The 21,221-nt window shown below is 44.8% G+C and overlaps 1 protein-coding gene across 1 annotated transcript in view; it reads right to left on the reverse strand.

Annotated features, from left to right (window-relative positions):
- LOC144754871 (lymphoid-specific helicase-like) overlaps window positions 1-21,221 on the reverse strand; it is a 558,671-nt gene that overhangs the window by 277,425 nt on the left and 260,025 nt on the right. The window contains exon 14 of the mRNA XM_078643186.1: window positions 7,538-7,692. Coding sequence (XP_078499312.1) covers window positions 7,538-7,692 — 155 coding nt within the window. The remainder of the gene's footprint in view (window positions 1-7,537; window positions 7,693-21,221) is intronic.

Genomic DNA, 21,221 nt, shown 5'->3' on the forward strand with positions numbered 1-21,221 from the left:
ACTTTAGAACCCTCTTGAAGTCCAGCGAATGCAGAGCCCTTTCCATTGGCGTCGTAGGATTAGGAAAGAAAGAGGGTAATGTAATAGTCGGATATCCTTTCCACACTACAATATGGATTTACCCGGGGAAAGGGTACGATAGAACAAGGCCTAAATCTTGCCCTTATTAGGTCTAAATATATACACGCAAAAAAAACAATCTGTACGTAACTTATGAAGACCTTAGTTCTGCTTTTGATTGTGTAAGGCATGATACTTTGTGGCATATTTTAGAGGATATTGGCCTAGACAACAGGATCCTTACTTTTATTAAAGAACTTTACTTTGGGTCAGGTGCTCGTTTGAGATTTGGTAAAAAAGGAGAATGTTCCAATTTCTTCCCTATTCGTAGAGGAGTAAGACAGGGGTGCATTCTTGCACCCCTGCTCTTTAACTTGTACATAAATGATGTGCGTATCTTATTGGATAAACAGTATAATGATTATCCGGTAATTAAAGGGAAATCCATACCCATACTCCTCTATGCCGACGATGCGGCAATCCTATCACAGACTAAGAGGGGCCTACAAAAAGCGGTAGACACATTCTCACTATATACGAGTAAAAGGGGGCTTGACATAAATGTCTAAGACTTTTACAATGTCCTGTGGGCCTAGGAAAGTCAGAGCGCCCTGCAATATTATTTTAGAAAACAGACGCATTGATTTAGCAGACATTTTTTGTTACTTAGGTGTCCATTTTGACAGGCGTGGCAATTGGAAACCAGCAGTCAAAGCGAGAGCCTTAGCATTTACTAAAGCAACAGGAGCACTGTTAAATTTTGCAAAAAAGATAGGATCAAGGCCACCCAGGGAGCTCCTCCAAATCTACAAATCAAAATGCGTTTCCATAGGCTCCTATGGTGCAGGCCTATGGGGGTCACAGTCTTTGGAAACTATTCAACGAATAAAGAATAAGTTCTTACGATTTCTACTGGCAATGCCTAATAGCACATCAACATATGTGATCCACGCCGAGCTTGCCATACAACATATTTCAGATATCATTAAGGTGGCACCAATTCTATTATGGCATAACATCTGGACCAACCCCGTCGCAACACTCAACAGAATTATAGAGGATTGTTTGCTGTGTAACGGGGTAAAAAAAACATCACATGGCTTACCTACATTAAGAACTCTTTCTGATATTGGCCACCCGGAATATTTCTCTAGCCCAGCAACAATGGACTTTGTTTCCAGATCCACTTTGAAAAAAACTTTGTTGGACCATCTTGAATCGAATAGATGGAAAAGAGAGAGGTCCAAGAGATCAGTCATAAATCACGACGAAGTTACACTGCATAGAAACATTCAGTTGTACCTTGTTGACCAACCTTTCTTTTACCGCAGATCACTAACATCTTTCCGCCTCGAAACTTTTTTTAGATCAATAACTTTTCCGAGGTGTAATGACTGGTCCAAGGATAAACCTATCTGTCCCTGTGATGAGATATCAATTTAATCCAATATCCATTGCACCCTATATTGCACCTTCTATTCTTACCCAAGGCGACAAATATTAAGACCTCTTTTTTTAGCTTGGGGAACAAGAAAGTCCCGAGAGGCTTACAACAAATTACGGACTTTGGAAGATTACACGATTAATACCGTAACAATGTACCTAAGAGCTGCAATGAGAATAAGACGGACCATTATATTCGAGCAAAATTTGTTGCCCTGATGAATCAATCCTAGTATTTGCTACTTTAAATTTTTTTGCTTCTGTTGAAAGCTTATGTTTATATGGATCTTAAAAATTTGGTTTTTATCTCGTAATTTCTAATTGTAATCATAATGAATTTTATTAACTGTGACTGTTTTGTTTGCTTTTATGATTTGTTTTTACAATTCGAATACAGCTTTTTGAACTTGAATAGTCGGATTTACATGGAACTCAGACACAACCTTTGGTAGAAAGGAAGGGCGGGTTTGCATAACCACTATTATGGTGGAAGACTGTATAGGGCTCTTTAGAAGATAACGCCTGAATTTCACTAACTCTGTGCGCAGCAGTGTTTGCCACCAGAAAAACCACTTTCCACGAAAGGTGTTGCAGTGATGCTTTATGAATGGGCTCAAAAGGAGGGCCCATCAACTTGGACAATACCAGGTTCAACTCCCAAGGAGAAGGTCTCACAGGAGGGTAAACTTTCTTTAGCCCCTGTAGGAAGTCCTTAAGCACCCGAAGTTGAAAAAAGGAAGGTTGGTTAGGAGACTTACGATAAGCCGTAATGGCTGTCAAATGTACCTTTATAGAAGAGTATTTCAGTCCAGACTTGGCCAAATAGAGCAAGTATGGTAGGATGACCTCCTCTTGACCATTAACTGGCCTCCAACCTTTCTGTACACACCACGAATAAAACCTCTTCCACTTCATAGCGTATGAGGTTCTTGTGAAAGGCCTCCACGACTCCTGTAGAATGTCCATGCAGTCCGAAGGGAGTTTTAGATGTCCATAGTGCAGGACTTCATGAGCCATGCTGTCAAGCTGAGCGAGGGAAGACTGGGATGGAAGATCTCTCCCTCCCCCACCCCCATCTTGGTAAGAAGGTCCGGCCTGACCAGTTTATCAAAAGTACATTCCCCCTCGTTCCTGGTCGGTAAAACCTGGATGCGAAGGCGTGGCATTTTTTGTTTTCTTCATCTGCAAAGAGGTCGATGCAGGGATGACCCCACTGATGAAAAATGTCTGTTACTAAGTCGTCGTTGAGCACCCAGTTTTCTTGCTCTTGGAAGTGACGACTGAGGGAGTCTGCTCGAACATTCTGCTCCCCCGGCAGATAGACTGCTGTGATAGATCGGCCCCTGGCTAGCAGCCAGTGCCAAATCGCTTGGGCTTCGAGACACAGAGGACAAGAACGTGTTGCACCTTGTTTGTTTAAATAGTACATGGCGGTTGTGTTGTCCGTTTGAATCAAAATTGAATCTGACTGTATGGTAGGTTGAAAAGCCTTGAGAGCAAAGTGAACTGCCCGCAGCTCGAGCATGTTGATATGATAGGTCTGCTTGTTGGGGGTCCATCTTCCCTGAGTTTGAAGGGGACCTAGATGTGCACCCCAACCCTGAAGAGAAGCGTCTAATCAGGGATTGCACAGGCAGGTGAAAAGGAACTCCCACCATGAGATTCTGTGGATGCATCCACCAGAGGATGGATTTCTTCGCGATGGGGATAGTAGAAGCCGATCATTCCACTGACCAGAGTACGGATTCCATTTGTCTTCTAGGTCTTGCTGAAGAGGCCTCATCCTCAACCTGGCGTTGGGTATGAGGAAAATGCTGGAGGCCATGGAACCCAACAGAGAAGCCACTTGTCTTACTGATGGCAGAGGAGCTTGAAGAATCATGTTTCCTTTGACCCACATTCATGACAATACAAACGACGGATGGCTGGGTGATAATTGCGCAGAGTTTTGACAAAATCTATATACAGGATATGGCAAGCTCCAAGGATAAGGTGATGGCCATCCACCAACAACCAAAATGGTAATGATAAATCAGTATCACATAATTCAAAACCAAGATATATCCTGAGCTAAAAACGACAATCAATAAAGTTTCTCAAATCAATCACAAGTAGAATAATCTTAGTGTCTTCATTTATTCAGATATTGATCTTCTCAAAACAGTCTAGCCGCCAACACGTGTTTCGTCTATAGTGGTATCGACCACAGACTTCTTCAGGGCTAGAATATCATAATGAATACAGTAAGGAGTGATCATAACACAATCATAAGTAAACAATATCACAACAAGCAAATACACCAAATATACCAATGTGATTCAAACATGAAAACATGTAAAGGTGGCTGAACCACCAATGGCAAAATGTAAATACGAAATAACAAAAGTCACAATTTGCTGAAAAACACTAGAGATATGTCACCTAATCTCCTGTGTTTAGCGCAAAGACCAAATTATTGAAGAAACACAAATATCATGCAAAACCATGTATCACCATCACCAGTCACCAAAACCGACCGTGAAATGAGAAAAAACGGAAATCAGAGTGAGATCAAACTAACCAAATTGTGAGAGAAAGGCAGAGCAAAAGGGAAAAAAGGGAAGTGCAACAAAAATTCCTTACAGCCATAAATAAACTCACCTATAGCTAGGTTACCAAATATTTGCCAAAAAGAAAAGGATATCAACATTTGAGAGTGCATCTCAATAAAATCTGTTTTGGGAATCAACACCGACATGTATAAAGGTAATGACAAAAAAAATATAAATAGTGAATATTCATCAAAAATAGACCTATAACAACTCACTATCAGATCTGAGGATACGTCAGTACTACAAAGAAAAGCTTTATCGATATATACTTCTCAATGCAGCCGTAATGTAAAATATATCCTCCCGCCTAGCTAGCAAGTACTTCTATATCTGTAGATTCGTTCTACACAATAATTACAAAGTCGGATCATTTAGTTAAAATAACGCTGGTCACGTTCATTCAAGTAACAAAAGCCTACTACCGTGACAATTCAAATCAGTGCTCCGAAATAAAATCTTTAGACAAAAAAATGTTAAACTAATGAGGTAAAAAATCCCAGTAAACACCAAAAGAACCGGACTCACCTCGGACAGAGTATGGTCCGATACGAAAAGCAGAAGCCGGCAAGTGACCCCTGTCGAATTTTACAGGAGGGAAATGAAAGGTAAATACCAGTAAATGTGGATTTTCGGGCACAGCACCAAAACCCGCAAGTTAGGCCATATTTAGACGTGTGAAGAAGACCCAAGAGGCACCCCAGAAGTGTAAGCGCGCCAAAGCTAGGAACTTGTCTGCTTGCGAGGATGTGAAAGAAAGACACCCCTCGGGTGTGAACATCCAAGAGGCGCCCTTCTACAGATTAATAACCCTGCCTGCGCCAACCACAACTATATGTCTGAGGGCCCCAGAGCCTCCCTCGACTTGTGATTGCACCCGACCTGTGCTATGAGGGAGAAACTGTTCACCCCTTTCACGCACATCTTGACAGGGTAAGAGGGTTTTTAGTTCCTTTTCTCATAAAATGCTTTTAATTACAGATCATTCCCTCCAGGTTCTTCGGTTAATATATATTCCTTGTATGTAACCCAATTCTTACTTTATGTCCCCAATTAAGTTATATACAGATCTTTCTGGGGTTAAGAAAAGTGATTTACTTATTTTATCTTCCAACTTTTCAATTGCTTGTGTAAAGCACTTAATATTTTGGCCACGTTTGAAGTATAGAAAACATGAATAAAAAACTCCTACCCCAGGGCTCCTCTGTACCAAGCCTTGCCCCTCACACCACCCTTACCTTACTGGTCTATTTCCTTTCACAACACTCCATCATATCACAGCTGTGCCCAGCACAGGCCGTCATACTTAGCACGGTCTTCTGTCGCCCCTGCATCTCTTCTAATTTTAATTATTCTCCATGATATTCAAGTGTAGTCTTAGATTTCAGTGCCTTGTGCCCTACAACACATTTTCAGTGCCACATTTTGGCACTGTCCTTCTCTAAACACAGGGACCTCCAACACCTCTCAACTTGGTGTTCAGCAGCTTGAAATTATTAGAATGGGGATTGTTGGAATGGGAATGTTGCCCACATAGAAAACATGTAATGCAGGGTGCAGAACCTATGTTGTGACTTTGAGGGGTGCAGAATGATTGCCCTCATAGCAGGCGTAGAACAACTTTCCATGTTCTGGGTAAGTTACACAGAGGTGGTTGCAGCGTCCCTGGCTTTTGTAAATTGGTTGAGTGACCAGACATTTTTATCTGTGTCCGGGAGGGGGTATGTAGTCTACCAACACCTCATGCAAGTTTCTGCTTTTATGTGAATCCTAGATTCTTGTTCCGATATCACATGCTTGCATACAGTGTGTGTATATGCAACAACTACTTGGTGCAGGTCTGTTAGTGTGTGTATGATGAGAATTTTGTGGATGGCATCTTGTTCAACACAGAACAAGATGGAGGGTTGATAAAGCTTTTCCGGACAGTGGGATGTATTGATTGCTTCCTGTGGCTAGAATGCAGAGACACAGACATTGATGTGAAGGAGAATGGAGACAGGGCACCCTTTTATAAATTGAACGAAATTCCTGTTAGTAAAGTGATGCTGATAATTTCTTCTGAAACACTGCTGTTCAGTGGATGGTAGGGGTGAAGGTGGGACTGCAGTTTATGTTGTACAAGGTGAAGACGTTTCTAGACGGGGCTTGTCCTTTTGTCTGTCTCTAATCATGGTTACAGGAAGGCTAATAACTGCCAGGTGCACATAACTCACTTCTTTGTGCCAGTGTTTTATACTCCTGCTTGAAGCCAGCATCGTTGCTAACTGCTTCTAGGTACTGAACCAAGGGTGGGCTTACTTTTTTTATTCCGGGGGAGGGGGGGGAGAAGAGATGTAACAATGGGGAGCCGTGGATAACAGCCAATGGGTCAAGGGAGCCGTGGTCAAAAAAGTTTGGGAACCACTGCTCTAGTTTGTACCCCACCTATACAATATCTCACTTTTTAGGGAGGAGGTAGGACAAGTACTATCGACTTTATGGTGTGAGAGACTGACTCCTGTCCATGCAATAATTTAGTCCAGCAAAGCACAATGCACTTTATGCTGTTTTGCACATTTTATAAAGACATTAGGGCATGCTTTATTAATCCCCTCTTGAAGGAAATTCGCCCTTGTTCGGATCAAGAAGGTTTTAATTACTTACGACCTTTGTCCACTACTGCAATCTGCAGCGCTGTGCTCAACTACATTAGAACTGCATTGTTAATTAGGAAATGGTATGAACTGTGATAGGAAAATTACATTTATGAAATGCTGTACATCAAAACTTATTTAAAAAAGTATATATTTTTGGTAATTTGTGAATATATGTATACATCCGAATTGTTGTATAGGAGGTTTCAAGTTTAATTAAATTGTTTTATGTGTGTATGGAACACTTATAATTCATATGAATCGAATAAAGATATTTGAACTGAACAGATAAAAATAGTGTATTTGAGTGTGACTAAATATAACTTGTCCTCAGGTGGTCGTCAGCTCCAAATGTAATATGTATGGAATTACTGTTAGCTCCTCAGACAACTTAGTGGAATTGGATGGTATAGAGAAAAACTATAGAGAAAAACTATAGAGAAAAACTATTAAGAAAAACTATTAAGAAAAACTATTAAGAAAAACTATTAAGAAAAACTATTAAGAAAAACTATTAAGAAAAAATATACCCGAGTTTGTACGCATTAGTTCACTAAAGCCAGACCTTTGGTGGAAATAGGGGTAGTAGTGATGGTACGAATGTTATCGTAATGGCGGCAGTGGAGGTAGCTACCAAATAAGGATTGCTTTCTCCGTACAATACATGTAGGCCTTTGCCATGGCTTGTTATAAAAAGTGTGGTGCTAAGTGGAAAAAATAGTGCTACTTTTCCAACGAAAACGTCCAAGCATCGCACCTGTAAGATTGCCATCACAGACAATATACTATTTTCTATAATCAGCCAATTACCTTTCTTGTTCTGCTTCCTGCTGCAAAAGGAGTTGATTGATTAACTTCTCCAGCTCCTCCGGGGTATCACCCTCAGGTTCTCTATAATCTACTACTTTTCGACTCCTACGTTTTGGTCGTCCAGTAGAAGTTACTTCAATCTTTTGCTCCTCTTCCTGAAAATTATAGTAAGCGGTAAGTGTACACACAAGTAAAGACTTGAAAGTAAAACCATTAAATCTTAGGCAAAATTACTCCATTCAGTAAAAGGTTCAAGTAGAACAAATGTAACAAAAATGGTAGACGAAAGAGCCCTATTGCAATGCATAGGAACAGGAGACTTTGCACAGTGTAGAACGCTACAGTTTCCTACCCTTAGTTAACTATTCCCTACTCCCAATAATCTAGTAAACCTCTTTTCTCACAAAAGAATCTTTAACTTCAACCCCAAGCAGGGCCTACGTCTGTGCTGGAAATGGGGTACACTCAAGTGTCTGAAGTGCAGTTATTGGAGGCGACCAATTGTTACTGAAGTTAACAGTCCTCCTAATCTAAATTGGAAGTGGGTCTACTTGTTCCCAGTACAAAATCGAAGTACTGCTTCATTCATCCATCCCCCTTTCTTCAAAATCGGGACTCTGAATTTCCCCCTCTCAATGCTTGTGCGAATCCTTGTTGAGTAGTTCCCAGACATGAACCTCAAGCAGTGCACTTTGGCAGTGTGATTGTACCACAAGATAGTTGTTCTTCAGCATGGAGAACGAAAACTATACCACAGCTTCCCCTGAGAAACTGTAGCCAGAGCCCACTGGAAGTGTTGGGGAGATCCACATTTACTCAATACAGGTTATCTACTGCAAAACAATGCAGTGAGGTGGGTAAGACTGGTTTGGTTGTCTGGTAAGCCCAGAGCACAAATATGGTAATCAACATTTAAACAGTTTATGTTTCACTTTCGGATGGGAAATTTTGGTATGACTGCTGCAGCACTTTCACAAGCTCACTGAACAATCCTGCCAGACCCCCAGCTGCAGAAAAATTAACAATGGGTAGATAAGCAGCAATTAAATTCTGAGGATTAAGGCACAATGACTACTCTATTCCAAAGCTGTTGAATCCAATTAATGCATTTATTTCGAGGTACCAGAGTAAATGTAGCAGTAGTCAATCCTTGTGGGGATGAGGGCTTTTGTCAGCTCAATTCTGTGGTCAATGACTGGGAGAGCAAGGATTTTCAGGGATAAGACATGTTCACACTATTATCTGGTTCAGTACAAATCATTCATGCAATATCCCTGCTATCTAAGTAGAGCATCAGAAAACCTTTGGACTCCCAAAGGGATAGGTCAGTGACCCTACAGAGCAGTAGCATTGGACGCCTTTATGATTATTCCCTTTAGAGCCACGAAACTGAACGTTCAGCCTACAGAACTCTAAGCGCTTTCTGTCCCCTGTAAGTGGCATAGATGTCATAACAGCACAAGCAGTGGCATTGCCTCACCTTTGCTACAACAGCATGGCTGAACAGACTTAAGATCTTATTCTAGGCATAGGTCTAACATCTTCATGACCTACCCTCTGTGTGTAAATCTCCACCTTGCCTCTAAAATGACAATTCTCATATTTTATTAAATATTTAATACTACACACAAAAAAGAATCAAGTTTTGAGGGTGCACCCTATAACAAATACAGACCGAACATAATTGTGCTTTCAGTTTGCTAAATCTATGGTGTATAAAACATTGCAAGGCAACCAAATATTTCAAGTGAGTTTGTGGTTTAAGGGGACACTTTGAAAGGCATTGTCAAAAATATATTTAGTTTGTTATTTATCTCAAAATAATTACCCATCTGGGAAATTATATACACAGCAAGCAGAGGAGACAAAAAGTAAGGCACTAGAGAAAGCCCAAGAAATTTACCATAATGTTAATTATGTTCTTGTATTTTTATACATCATACCCAGCTAGCAAATTGTCTTGTAATACCTTTTCAGCTCGTCTTGGTATTTTAAACTAATTCACTTTGCATGCTAGGGATTTCTGTGACCTTAACTGCAAATCAATACATGTTCCAAAATGAAATGCACTGATGGCTAAAATACCAGAAATGGCTGAAGGCTATGCTCAGGACATGGAGGTCATTTGGCAGATATGTACATATTTACCTTATCAAACATTGCGGTAATGTCCAGTTAATCCGCTTTAAAAACTAATCACATATCAATATGCAACTGACAGACCAATCGCCTTGAAAATTACACATTTTATATTAACTGAGGTTACTTGGAGGTCACACAATTTCAGAACATTCACCAAACTCCTGCAACTTGCATTGTTGACTCACATGGTAAGGAGTCTTTAAGGCAGTAACAGTTTTCATCTGCCAGTAATAAAGAAAGCATGGCATTTACCATCTTGAACTTTACGTGTAGAACAATTTACTTACCTTAGGTAACTATATATCTGTAAGAAACATTAGTTAATGATTCCTTACCTTGTTGCGGCAGCTACTAAGACGCTGCCCTCAAGCGCGGACGTCAGTTCTGTACACGACTTTCTGCGTCAGAAACACAGCCATGCAAGACACTGATAACTGGTGAACAAAACTAGGGACCTGAAAGGATGTCCTTAACCCTAGAAATCAGTTCACAGAACGGGGAGGATGGGTGGGGCGGTAAGGAATCTATAACCAACTAATGTTTCTTACAGATATATCGTTACTGAAGGTAAGTAACTTTTTCATCTGAAAGAAACACATTAGTTATAAATTCCTTACCTTAGAATAGATACTCCAGCTATACCAACCCCAGTGGTAGGTCTGCGAACCAAGGTTTTTTTTTTTTTTTTTACATTTATATGGCGCGCAGCTACCCAAAAAGGGTTTACCGGCGCCTGTGGCATATGGATGAACAAAGGTATAAGATGGGCATGGTATTAGCATGTTTGTTTCTGGAACAGCCAAGTTTTAATATTTTTTCGGAACCTGGCGTAGTTTTCTTCTTTACGGATGTGTAGGGGAAGTGTGTTCCACAGAGTAGGCCCTTTGACAGAGAAAGATCTACCACTCATTCTTCTCAATCTGAACCTAGGAACAGCGAAATTTGCTGCAGTTTGAGAACGCAGATTTCTCGCTGGTAAGTAGGGAGTGGCTAGAGCTTGTAGATAGCTTGGTGCCGTTTTGGATTTGATCTTGAACATGTAACTCAGGGTTTTAAAGCGGATACGGTTTTCTACCCTGAGCCAATGTAGATCATTCAGATATTTTGACACTCTGGCGTTTTTTGGTATACTACACAGGAGTCTCGCAGCTGAATTTTGAATCAGCTGAAGCCGTTTGATGACTGCCTGATTTGAGCTCAGGTAGAGGATGTTGCCGTAGTCAAGACGTGATGTAATTAGTGCGTTGACTACGGTCTTTTGGGTGGCGGGGGTAGCATCCATATAATTTTTTTCAGCCACCTTATTATGGTGAAGCATAGGCCTGCAACTTTGTTTGCCTGTTGTTTCATTGACAGGGCATCATCAATGATGACCCCTAAGTTTCTTACCTGGGTTGCTGGAGTGGGGAGATTTCCCAATTCGGGGGGCCAATGAGAGGAGTTCCATAGTTCTTTATTTTTTCCTAGTAGGAGGATCTCGGTTTTATCACCGTTTAGTTTCAGCTGGTTGGTGGTCATCCAGCTGAAAATTTTTTGGAGCCCATGTTTGAGGAGGGAAGGAGCTGAGGGTTCTGAATCTGACAATGAAAAAATAATTTGGGAGTCATCCGCGTAGGTCATGAGGGTGAGTCCTACGCTGTCAGCTAGGTCGGCTAAGGGTCTGAGGTACAGGTTGAAAAACAGCGGGCTCAAGATGGAGCCCTGCGGTACTCCATGTGGGGCGTAAAAAATGTCAGAGCAGGCGAGAGAAGATTTGATCTGGAAGGTCCTATCTGTTAGGAAAGACTTGATCCATTTCAGTGCCTCACCGCGGATACCGTTCCTCTCGAGTGTGGCCAGGAGTTTACTATGGGAGATGGTGTCAAACGCCGCACTCAAATCTAATAGAATGAGTGCGACCGTTTGCCCCTCATCCAGGAGTTTCCTGATGTTTTCCGTAACACCCAGCAGAGCGGTCTCCGTGGAGTATCCTGCTCTGAAGCCTGATTGTGTAGAATGGAGGAGGTAGTTTTCCTCGGTGAAGAGGGTGAGGGCAGAATGTATGTGCCTTTCCATGAGTTTGGAGAAGGCTGGAAGCAGAGATATAGGCCGATAATTTGTCAGGATGGCGGGGTCAGCGGAGGGTTTTTTCAGGAGTGGGTTTACTATTGCGTGTTTCCAATGTGATGGGACTGTGGAGAATTGGAGTGAGGAATTTAGAGTGTCTGCTATAATAGTCAGGGAGGTGGTGTCAAGCTGTTTTAGGACACTAACGGGTACTGGATCACGAGGGGAGCCTGATGAGATGGACTTGAGGGAGGATTTTAGGGAATCCACGGTTATAGGAGGCCATTTCTCCAAGATGTTCATTTTGTCCGATATCACGAGGATATCTTCCTGTGGGCCATTTTCCTCGGAGATGGAATTGATGTTAAGAATGATTTTTTTTATTTTTTATTTGAAAAAGGAGGCAAGGTCCTGGCATTGTTTTTTATTTAAAGGACGAGTCGTAGCAATTGTTTGAGCACCTGCAAGGTCCTTTACTGTGTTAAATAGTATTTTTGCTTTGTTTGCGGCGGTGTTTATCGTGTTGGCAACATATAGGGCTCGGGCCTTAATGCAGGAAGAGTGGTACGCGTTTCTGGACTTATTATATATCATCTTTTTATCATGGTTGTAGTCTTTTCGCCACTGCCTTTCGAGGGCTTTGCATTTAGATTTTTCGGATTTAAGGAGTTCATTGAACCAGGGGGCTGGGGGGCGATGGATGCTTCTTTTTGCCTGAATTCGAGGAAGGCATATGTCGGCTGCGTTTTCCAGCCATAAATTAGTGGCTTCGGCTATACTTTCCATATTCTGGTCATGGGTAGGCGGTCTATTAGTGAGGGTTTGGTTCAGTTTTTCGATATCAAGAAGTTTCCAGTTTCTCATGGAGTTAGCTGGCCCGGCCATGTTTATTGGGGGGGCATTGGGTAGAGTGAGGCAGAAGCGAAGGAGATGATGGTCTGACCAACATATGGGGCTGGTTTGCATCCATTTTAGTCCTGGAATATTGGAAAAAATGGGGTCTAATAGGTGTCCTGCCTTATGCGTAGGTCCTGAGTTGAGTAGTGTCAGATTGAGTGCAGCTAGGTCGATTAGGTTACAACATGTCACGTTTGTTGAGTCCTCAAAGTGCAAATTTAAGTCACCAAGGAGTGTGAAGTTTTTGTAGTCTAGATGGAAAGGGATGATATAATTTTCTAGGTTAGCTGCCCAAGTGTTGGCATTCCCGGGTGGCCTGTAAATTAGGAGACCGGAGAGTGTGAAGTTGGGGTTTAGGGTAATTTTAAAAGATGCGGCTTCACAGTCGGGAATATTAACTGGTTCCAAGTTGCAGGTAAAATCTTTGCGAAAAATAATCGCAATACCTCCACCTACTTGGCCCGGTCTGTCTCTTCTTACGATAGCGTAGTTAGAGGGAAGGGCGGTTGCTATGTCTGGCCCTGAACTTTCGTGTAGCCATGTTTCCGTTAGGAACAGGACACTAGGTACTTCATCTAGCAAGAGGTTGAAGATGTAGAGTTTGTGCTGCGGCAAGAATCTACAGTTAACGCTAAAAAAGGAATATTCACAGGAGGCCTGCTTTGATCGTTGGGGTGGTCTTTGAGTACAAATTCCAGGGTCAGGATATGGTTGAATATTAGTAATGGAGAAGTTGCAATTCGTACAGTGTGTGCTATCAGATGGCGTTAGCACGGTGCAGTTACTGTGTATTGCAGGCCGTAAGGCTCTTAGTTGGTTGGAACCCATACCCGAGATGTGACGGACTGGTGGAGTATAGTTCCCTGCCCCGTACTGTCCCGGACGGGCCCAGACGGGCTGGTCTTAGGCTTGTCTTTGGCGCAGCTGTGGCGCAGCTGTGGCGCGGGCGCTGCCCGTATTCGCTGCGCTTCATAGTGAGTGCCTGGCTTATGTAGAGGACGGGCTAGTCTTCAGCTCCGCCTCAACACATTCGTTGCCAAATCAATGCCTCCCCCAGCCTGAAAGCCGGAAGAAGGTCCCGCCCTGCACCCTCCACACAAACAAGCCTAGCGCTTGCGGTGGACCGGGGCCAACAGGTATTTTAGAAAGAGGATCTTACCGAGGTGATTCACAGTTTCACACAGTGCAATTTTAAAATCAATTGACGCGGTGCAGTTTTAAAAGTGAGGTGTTTTTCGCGCTCAAAACATACAATCGTTTTCCAGCGCTGCTCGGTTGAGATCAGATATTTTTAAAAGTAGAGCGGCGTAATTTGCAATCAGTCACGCAGCTAGTGCTTCAGCATACACTTCGTTCAGCAATGTCATCAGGAAGAGTGAACAATAGTAAAGGGCTTATGTAGAGGACGGGCTAGTCTTCAGCTCCGCCTCTACACATTCGTTGCCCAATCAATGCCTGCCCCAGCCTGAAAGCCGGAAGAAGGTACCGCCCTGCACCCTCCACACTAACAAGCCTAGCGCTTGCGGTGGACCGGGGCTACAGGGGTCAACAGGTATTTTAGAAAGAGGATCTTACCGAGGTGATTCACAGTTTATCACACAGTGCAATTTTAAAATCAATTGACGTGGTGCAGTTTTAAAAGTAAGGTGTTTTTCGCGCTCAAAACATACAATCGTTTTCCAGCGCTGCTCGGCTGAGATCAGATATTTTTAAAAGTAGAGCGGCGTAATTTGCAATCAGTCACGCAGCTAGTGCTTCAGCATACACTTTGTGCAGCAAAGATCACACCAGAAAGTCCTGGAGAACAGAACGGCCAAAGAAAGATTAGTTACTTACCTGTAATCCTAGTTCTCATCCAGGGGTATACTCAAAGTCATAATCTATGAATAATCCCCGCCCATGTGCGGGATCAGGGAGCATATAGAAAATACATATATGCATATGTGAAAACATACATGCAGCCTAAAATATTTCCAAAATGGCAAAAATGCTGAAATTACATAGGTTTGCATAGTAGCACCTGTACTTTCCCAACCCCTAAGGAAAAGAAGCAGTAAACAATTGCCATACAACAATGCTTTATTGCCATAGAGAAAACTTGTAATTGCAGGCATTTGCCAGTAGGCTGCAGTAGAGTACTAGGAAACAGAGAAACTGACCTTGCCTTCAAGGCATTAGAGTAGGGATACCGTGCCTTTAAGACCTGCAGGAGACCCTTGCTCCCACAATGCACCACAGGTGGCAGTGAGGTCAGTTCTTTTTGGAGGTGCATATACACCTGTGTCGATCCGTAATCATACAATAACTTCCCAGTAATGCTCGTCTGGGGGAGGTGGGTGGGTTCGGTTATGACTGATGACTATACCCCTGGACGAGAACTAGAATTTCAGGTAACTAATCCTTCTCATCCAGGGGATACTCATCAATAGTCATAATCTATTAATAGAGTAGCAAGCCCATACCCAAAGTCTCACGGACGAGCAACAAAATATATATAACATGAATCAACATCACATTCAAATTGCAGTTATGTAAGCAAATTCCTCAAAGAGGCCTGTCACACCTGGGCATCGGCCTGGGCATCTGAATCTAGGCAGTAATGGAGGGTAAAGGTATGTACTGAGCGTCATGTAGCCGCCTTGCAAATCTCAGATATGGGAATGTTGCGAAGGAGAGCTGTGGTAGAAGCTTTCCCTCTAGTGGAATGTGCACGTGGTCTGCATTGCAAAGCCTTGCTAGCTAACTGGCAGGACAAAGCTATACAGGAGACGATCCATCTAGAAATAGATCTTTGAAGCCGTCAGACCGGTATTAGTTGAATCATAATTGACAAAAAGCCTGTCCGACTTCCTAACTGGAAGGGTTTTAGCAAGGTACAATTTCAGAACCCTCCGGAGGTCTAGAGAGTGTAAAGATCTCTCTAGAGTGGTTGGCTCAGGGAAGAATGTAGGTAGTGTGATAGTCTGATTGATGTGGAAGTCCGAGACCACCTTGGGCAGGAAGCTCGGACGAGTTTGCAGCACCACTCTGTTGGCATGGAAAACAGTGTAAGGCTCCTTGCAGCACAGAGCCTGAATCTCACTCACCCTGCGGGCGGAGGTGATTGCTACTAAGAAAGCAGCCTTCCAGGTCAAGTGCTGTAAAGATGCCTTATGAATTGGCCCATAAGGACCACCCATCAATTTGGTGAGGACAGTTTTAAGCTCGCAGGGAGGAGAGGGGGACCTCACTGGTGGAAACACTTTCTTTAGCCACTCTAGGAAATGTTTGACCACAGGCATTTTGAAGAAAGAGGTCTGGGTAGGGGATTTCCTATACGCTGTGATAGCAGTTAAGTGGACCCTGATGGAGGGGTACTTAAGGCCTCACCTAGTCAAATGCAGTAAGTAAGGAAGAATCACCTGCTCCTGACCTGGAGTCGGAGCAAGAGCTTTGTCCTTACACCAAAGGAAAAACCTTTGGTGTAAGGACCCTTTGCTGCTCTAAGAATGTCCATACAGTCAGCTGAAAGGTCTAGGTGGCATACTGGATGACCTCAGGAGCCATGCAGTCAGCCCAAGGGAAGGGAGGTTGGGATGAAACTTCCCTCGTTCTTGGTCAGCAAGTCCGGGTGGCAGGGCAATCTCCGGTGAGGAACCTCTGACAGTTGGAGATCCTGGTACCACCACTGGTGTGGCCACTCTGGCGCTATCAGGATCATCATGGTGTTGGTCCTGTAGAACTACTGGATGACTGCCGGGATCAGAGGGAGCGGAGGAGACTCGTACAGCAAAGTCTGCGACCAGCTGATCAAAAGCATTCCCCCATGATCCCTGCTGAGGGTATCGGGACACGAAGACGGGGCATTTCGCGTTTGCCGCGCCTGCTAACAGATCGATGTCTGGCACTACCCATTGCCTAAAGACTTCCTGGGCGACTTCTTCATTGAGCACCCAGTCGTGCGCTTCTTCGAAGTCTCTGCTTAGGCAGTCTGCCTGAACATTCAGGGTGCCTAGAAGGTGGACTGCAACGATTGAAAGACCTCATGCCAGCAGCCACTGCCAAATGGATTGAGCCCCCAGAGACAGGACTTGTGACATGGTGCCTCCTTGTTTGTTCAGATAGAACAAAGTTGTTGTGTTGTCTGTCTGAACTTGAATGTGGCTGGACAGAAGAGACGGGTACAGGGACTTGAGCGCCAGATGGACCACGCGTATCTCCAAGAGGTTGATGTGATAACTTCTGTCTGTCTCGGACCAGAGACCTTGTGCCTGAAGCTGGCCCATATGAGCTCCCCAGCCCTGTAGTGAGGCATCTGTGACCACTGTCTGCATTGGAGGCGTCGGATGAAACGGAACCCCTTGTAGCAGGTGAGAGCGGTTCATCCACCATCTGATGGAGTCTCTGGCAGCTTGGTGAAGAGACACACGATCTTCCCAGTGACCTGACCTCTGAGACCATTGATCCTCGAGTGCCTGTTGCAGAGGCCACATGTGAAGGCGTGCATTGGGCACAATGTAGATGCACAAGGCCATCGATCCCAATAGTGAAGACACTTGTCTGGGTGTAGGACTGTGTCAAGAAGGGTGCAGCACTTGAGAAGCATGGATGACCACCTGTCCTCCTAAGGACACACACTTGCCTCTGCAGAGTCCAGGGAGGCCCCCAGATAGTGTATCCGACAGGTGGGGTTGAGGACCAACTTCTTGTAGTTGACTTGCAACCCCAAGGAATGAAGCAGGTTGAGGCAGTATGAGAGATGGCTCTGAAGAAGAACAGGTGTGGAGTTTCAGGAGCCAGTCGTCTAGGTATGGGTAGACTAATATCTTCCGTTTGCGGAGGAAGGCAGCCACCACCGCCATGCACTTGGAGAATGTCCGCGGGGCGGATGTGAGGCAGAACAGAAGCACTCTGTACTGGTAGTGGTGACAAGAGATCTGAAACCTGAGAAATTTTCGATGTTTCACTGAGACAGGTATGTGAAAGTAGGCGACCTGCAGGTCGATGGCACACATCCAGTCTCCCTGGCGAAGGTCCGGAAAGATCTGATGCAGGGCTAGCATACAAAATTTCTAATTTCTTATAAACCTGTTCAGCAGGCACACGTCGAGGATAGGTCTGTACTCTTTGACTACTCCTCGCTTTTGGACTAGGAAGTAGCAGGAATACACTCCCTGATTTCTTTGGAGGGGCGGGACCTCTTCTATGGCCTTCTTGGCGAGAATGGTGGATACTTCGTCCTATAAAAGTAGACTTTGAAGTTGAGGGAGGCGCTTGAACTGCGGGGGCACTTGCGGAGGAAGAGACTTGAACCTCAGCAAGTAGCCATGCTGCACAATATTCAGCACCCATTTGTCTCTTGTTATGGTTTTCCACTCTTCCAGACGAAACATTATACTCCCTCCTACCTGAGTGACGAACGGGTGCGGAGGAAGCAACGACTCACTGTTTAGAGGTGGACTGCTGCTTGTTATTGCCTCTACCTCTTCCAGGGCGCCTCTGGTGGAACTGGGACCTCTGTTGGTTCTGGGAGGACCACAGAGGGGTTTGAACCCTCTGCTGGAGAGAACGTTTGTCGCCCTGACGAAAATGTTTGTGGAATTCTTTGCGCTTCTCCAGGCCAACACTCTTGACAGTGTCCAGCTTTGTCTTCATTTTATTCATTTCCTCATCGGCGTGAGCCCCAGACAAGGAGGAGCCATTAAACGGGAGATTCAAGATTTTCTTCTGGGCATCAGGCTTGAGGCCTGTGAGGCGCAGACAGGCAGAGCGCCGTGAACACGCACCATGGGAGTAACCATGAGCGGCGAGGTCTGAGGCATCCGCTGCAGCACTTATCACTTGGTTGGCTACAAGCCCACCTTCCAGCAAAATTTTGCTGAAGTCCTGCCCATCTTCTTTGGGGAGCTTTTCGGTGAACCTGGTCAGAGAATCCCAAAGAGACCCATCATATCGTCTAAGAGCTGAGGCACTTGCAATCTGCATATAGGAAGCCAAAGTATTGCACATCTTCCTGCAATAGGAGTCCATCTGTTTACTGTCCTTCTCAAGGGGAACAGAGGAGGAAGCAGACGCTGAGTGAGATCTCATGGCTGCCGCTACTATGACAGTCTGCTGGTGGGTCGGTTCTGAGAAACAAGGGATACTCAGCTGGTGCCTTGAACTTTTTGGCAAATCTGGAAGGGATCAAACCCACCGTAGCAGAGGTGAGGAAAATCGCCATAACTGGTTCCAAGAATCCTGGTACCAAAGGAAGCAGCGTTCTAGGTGCTGTACAGTGGTGTAAGGTGTCGAAGATGACGGACGTTGGTACCACAGGGGCATGCAAAGTGATGTTCAACGTTGTCGCACCCCTACCCAGCACATCAGTGAACGTTGCAATGTCATCCATAGGGGACACCCGCGATGGAGGTGTGGCAGAGAAGGTCTGAGAATAGTCCCAGACAGCGGACCTGCGTCGAGGACGACCATGTAGGTGATCTCGTGCGTCTTCTCTTACGAGGACGGTCGTGATGAGCCCTGGCGACCCCTGAATCGAGACCAGCCACAGAAGGCGACCTGGGCCTGGGAGATATTCTCGGTCTTCTGGGGGGAGACTTGGGTGGTCTTGCCGGGACTGTTCTCTGCGAAGAGGCCCTGGAAGGCGAATACCTGCGAGAATAGTCCGAGCCCAGACTCCTGCGGTCGCCTGTCCCAACACCTTGCAGCCAGTGAGGTGACAGACTATACGCCCTCTTCTCTGCAGGTCTGGGGGATTTCTCCGGTGAGATCTGCACAATATGCAGTCCTGGGGATGATGACTGACCCCCAGAGGACGACCTGGACCGGGACTTTGATGCGTGCTGAGTTTCCTTCGCTGCAGTTGTCCCTCGACGTCGAATGCCTAGACGTCAACGAAGTCAGGGTTACCATTGGCGAACGAGCTGATGGACTATGGGAACGGCGAACGAGCCGATGGACTATGGGAACGCAGTCCCTCTCTTGCCGGTGGTCTCGACGTCGATCGCCTACGGCGATGCGGGGACCTAGACGGCGACCTTAGACGACGGTCTGGGGACCTAGACCTGGAGACCTTGGCGTCGGCCTGGAGACCTTGGCGTGGACCTTAAACGTCGACCTGGGGACCTAGACGTCGATCTCACACGACGCCATGTTGGGGACTACCTTCTTGACGTCGAGCAGTGGGACCTAGACTACGCTCTTGACATAGACACACCCACTTGCGGCTAAGTACTCGCCGGCATGACTCTTGACGCAGACCCCCTCAAAGGTGGCGGAGTGTGTCTCGATGTCGACAGAAGCCTCAACGTCGACGGAGACTTTCTAGGCCTCTCGGGCCCACATCCTTTGAGCCCGAAGTGCTGTACCTCGACGCCGATTTACTTGCATGCGGCGGAGACTCGACGTCAAGATGGTGATTTATCCCTCGACGCTGAAGTGTATCTGGGTCTCTTCAACGGCGAATCTCCTGTTACCTTCTTTCTGGGCTCAGGAGAGGTGGTATGTCACAGTTTTCGGTGTAATTTGCTTGAAGGTGGTCTGAAGTCTGCATGGTCACCTCAATGACGACTCTTGTCCTTCTCCAGCTGGGCATGAAGTTTTATCCGTTCCCTGTTGCGCAGAGTCCGTTTTCAAAACTTCTGGCAGTGGTAGCACTGGTCAGGAGAGTGTGTGGATGGAAGACAATACACACAGAGTGTGGGTCTGCCAGTGACATCTTGCCACAGGAAGGGCAGTTCCTGAATAAAGCTGGCATTCTGACTGGAAACATTTATGGCAAAACCAGTAGAATAAGCTATTAAGAGTCAGAAAATGTCGAATTTTCTGACAAAAACACCAATTCAATCACTTGAAGAGCTCAAGCTCCAGGATCTTCACCGAAGGAGCAGGAAAAAAGAACTGACTTAACTACCACCTGTGGTGCATCATGGGAGCAAGGTGTCTCCTGCAGGTCTTAAAGGCACGGTACCCCTACTCTAATGCCTTAAAGGCAAGGTGTCAGTTTCTTTATTTCCTAGTACTCTAGTGCAGTCTACTGGCAAATTCCTGCAATTACAAGTTCTCTATGGCAATAAAGTATTGTTGATTGGCAATGGTTTACTGCTTCCTCTTTTCCTTAGGGTTTGGAAAAGTATAGGTGCTACTATGCAAACCTATGTAATTTCAGCATTTTTGCCATTTTCGAAATATTTTAGGCTGCATGTATGTTTACACATGTATAAAAATATATATATATATATATATATATATATATATATATATATATATATATATATATATATATATATATGTATTTTCTATGCGCTCCGGGATCCCGCACATAGGTGGGGATTATTCATAGATTATGACTATTGAGGAGTATCCCCTGGATGAGAAGCAGCCTCTCCGGACTTGGCTGTACAGGCAGTAGTGTTTGGTAAACGTGTGCAGTGATGCCCACGTAGCTGCCTGACAGATGTCATTCAGAGGAACTCCCCTTCCCAAGGCAGTAGTGGCTGCAGTCGCCCTGGTGGAATGGGCGCGTAGCTCCACTGGAGGCTCCTTTTTAGACAGAATTGCATGCTTTTATACACAAAACGACCCATCAAGAAATGGTTTGCTTGTGTGCGGCCCAACCGCT

Source organism: Lissotriton helveticus, chromosome 5_1, assembly GCF_964261635.1.
Source record: "Lissotriton helveticus chromosome 5_1, aLisHel1.1, whole genome shotgun sequence".
Lineage (NCBI taxonomy): Eukaryota > Metazoa > Chordata > Amphibia > Caudata > Salamandridae > Lissotriton > Lissotriton helveticus.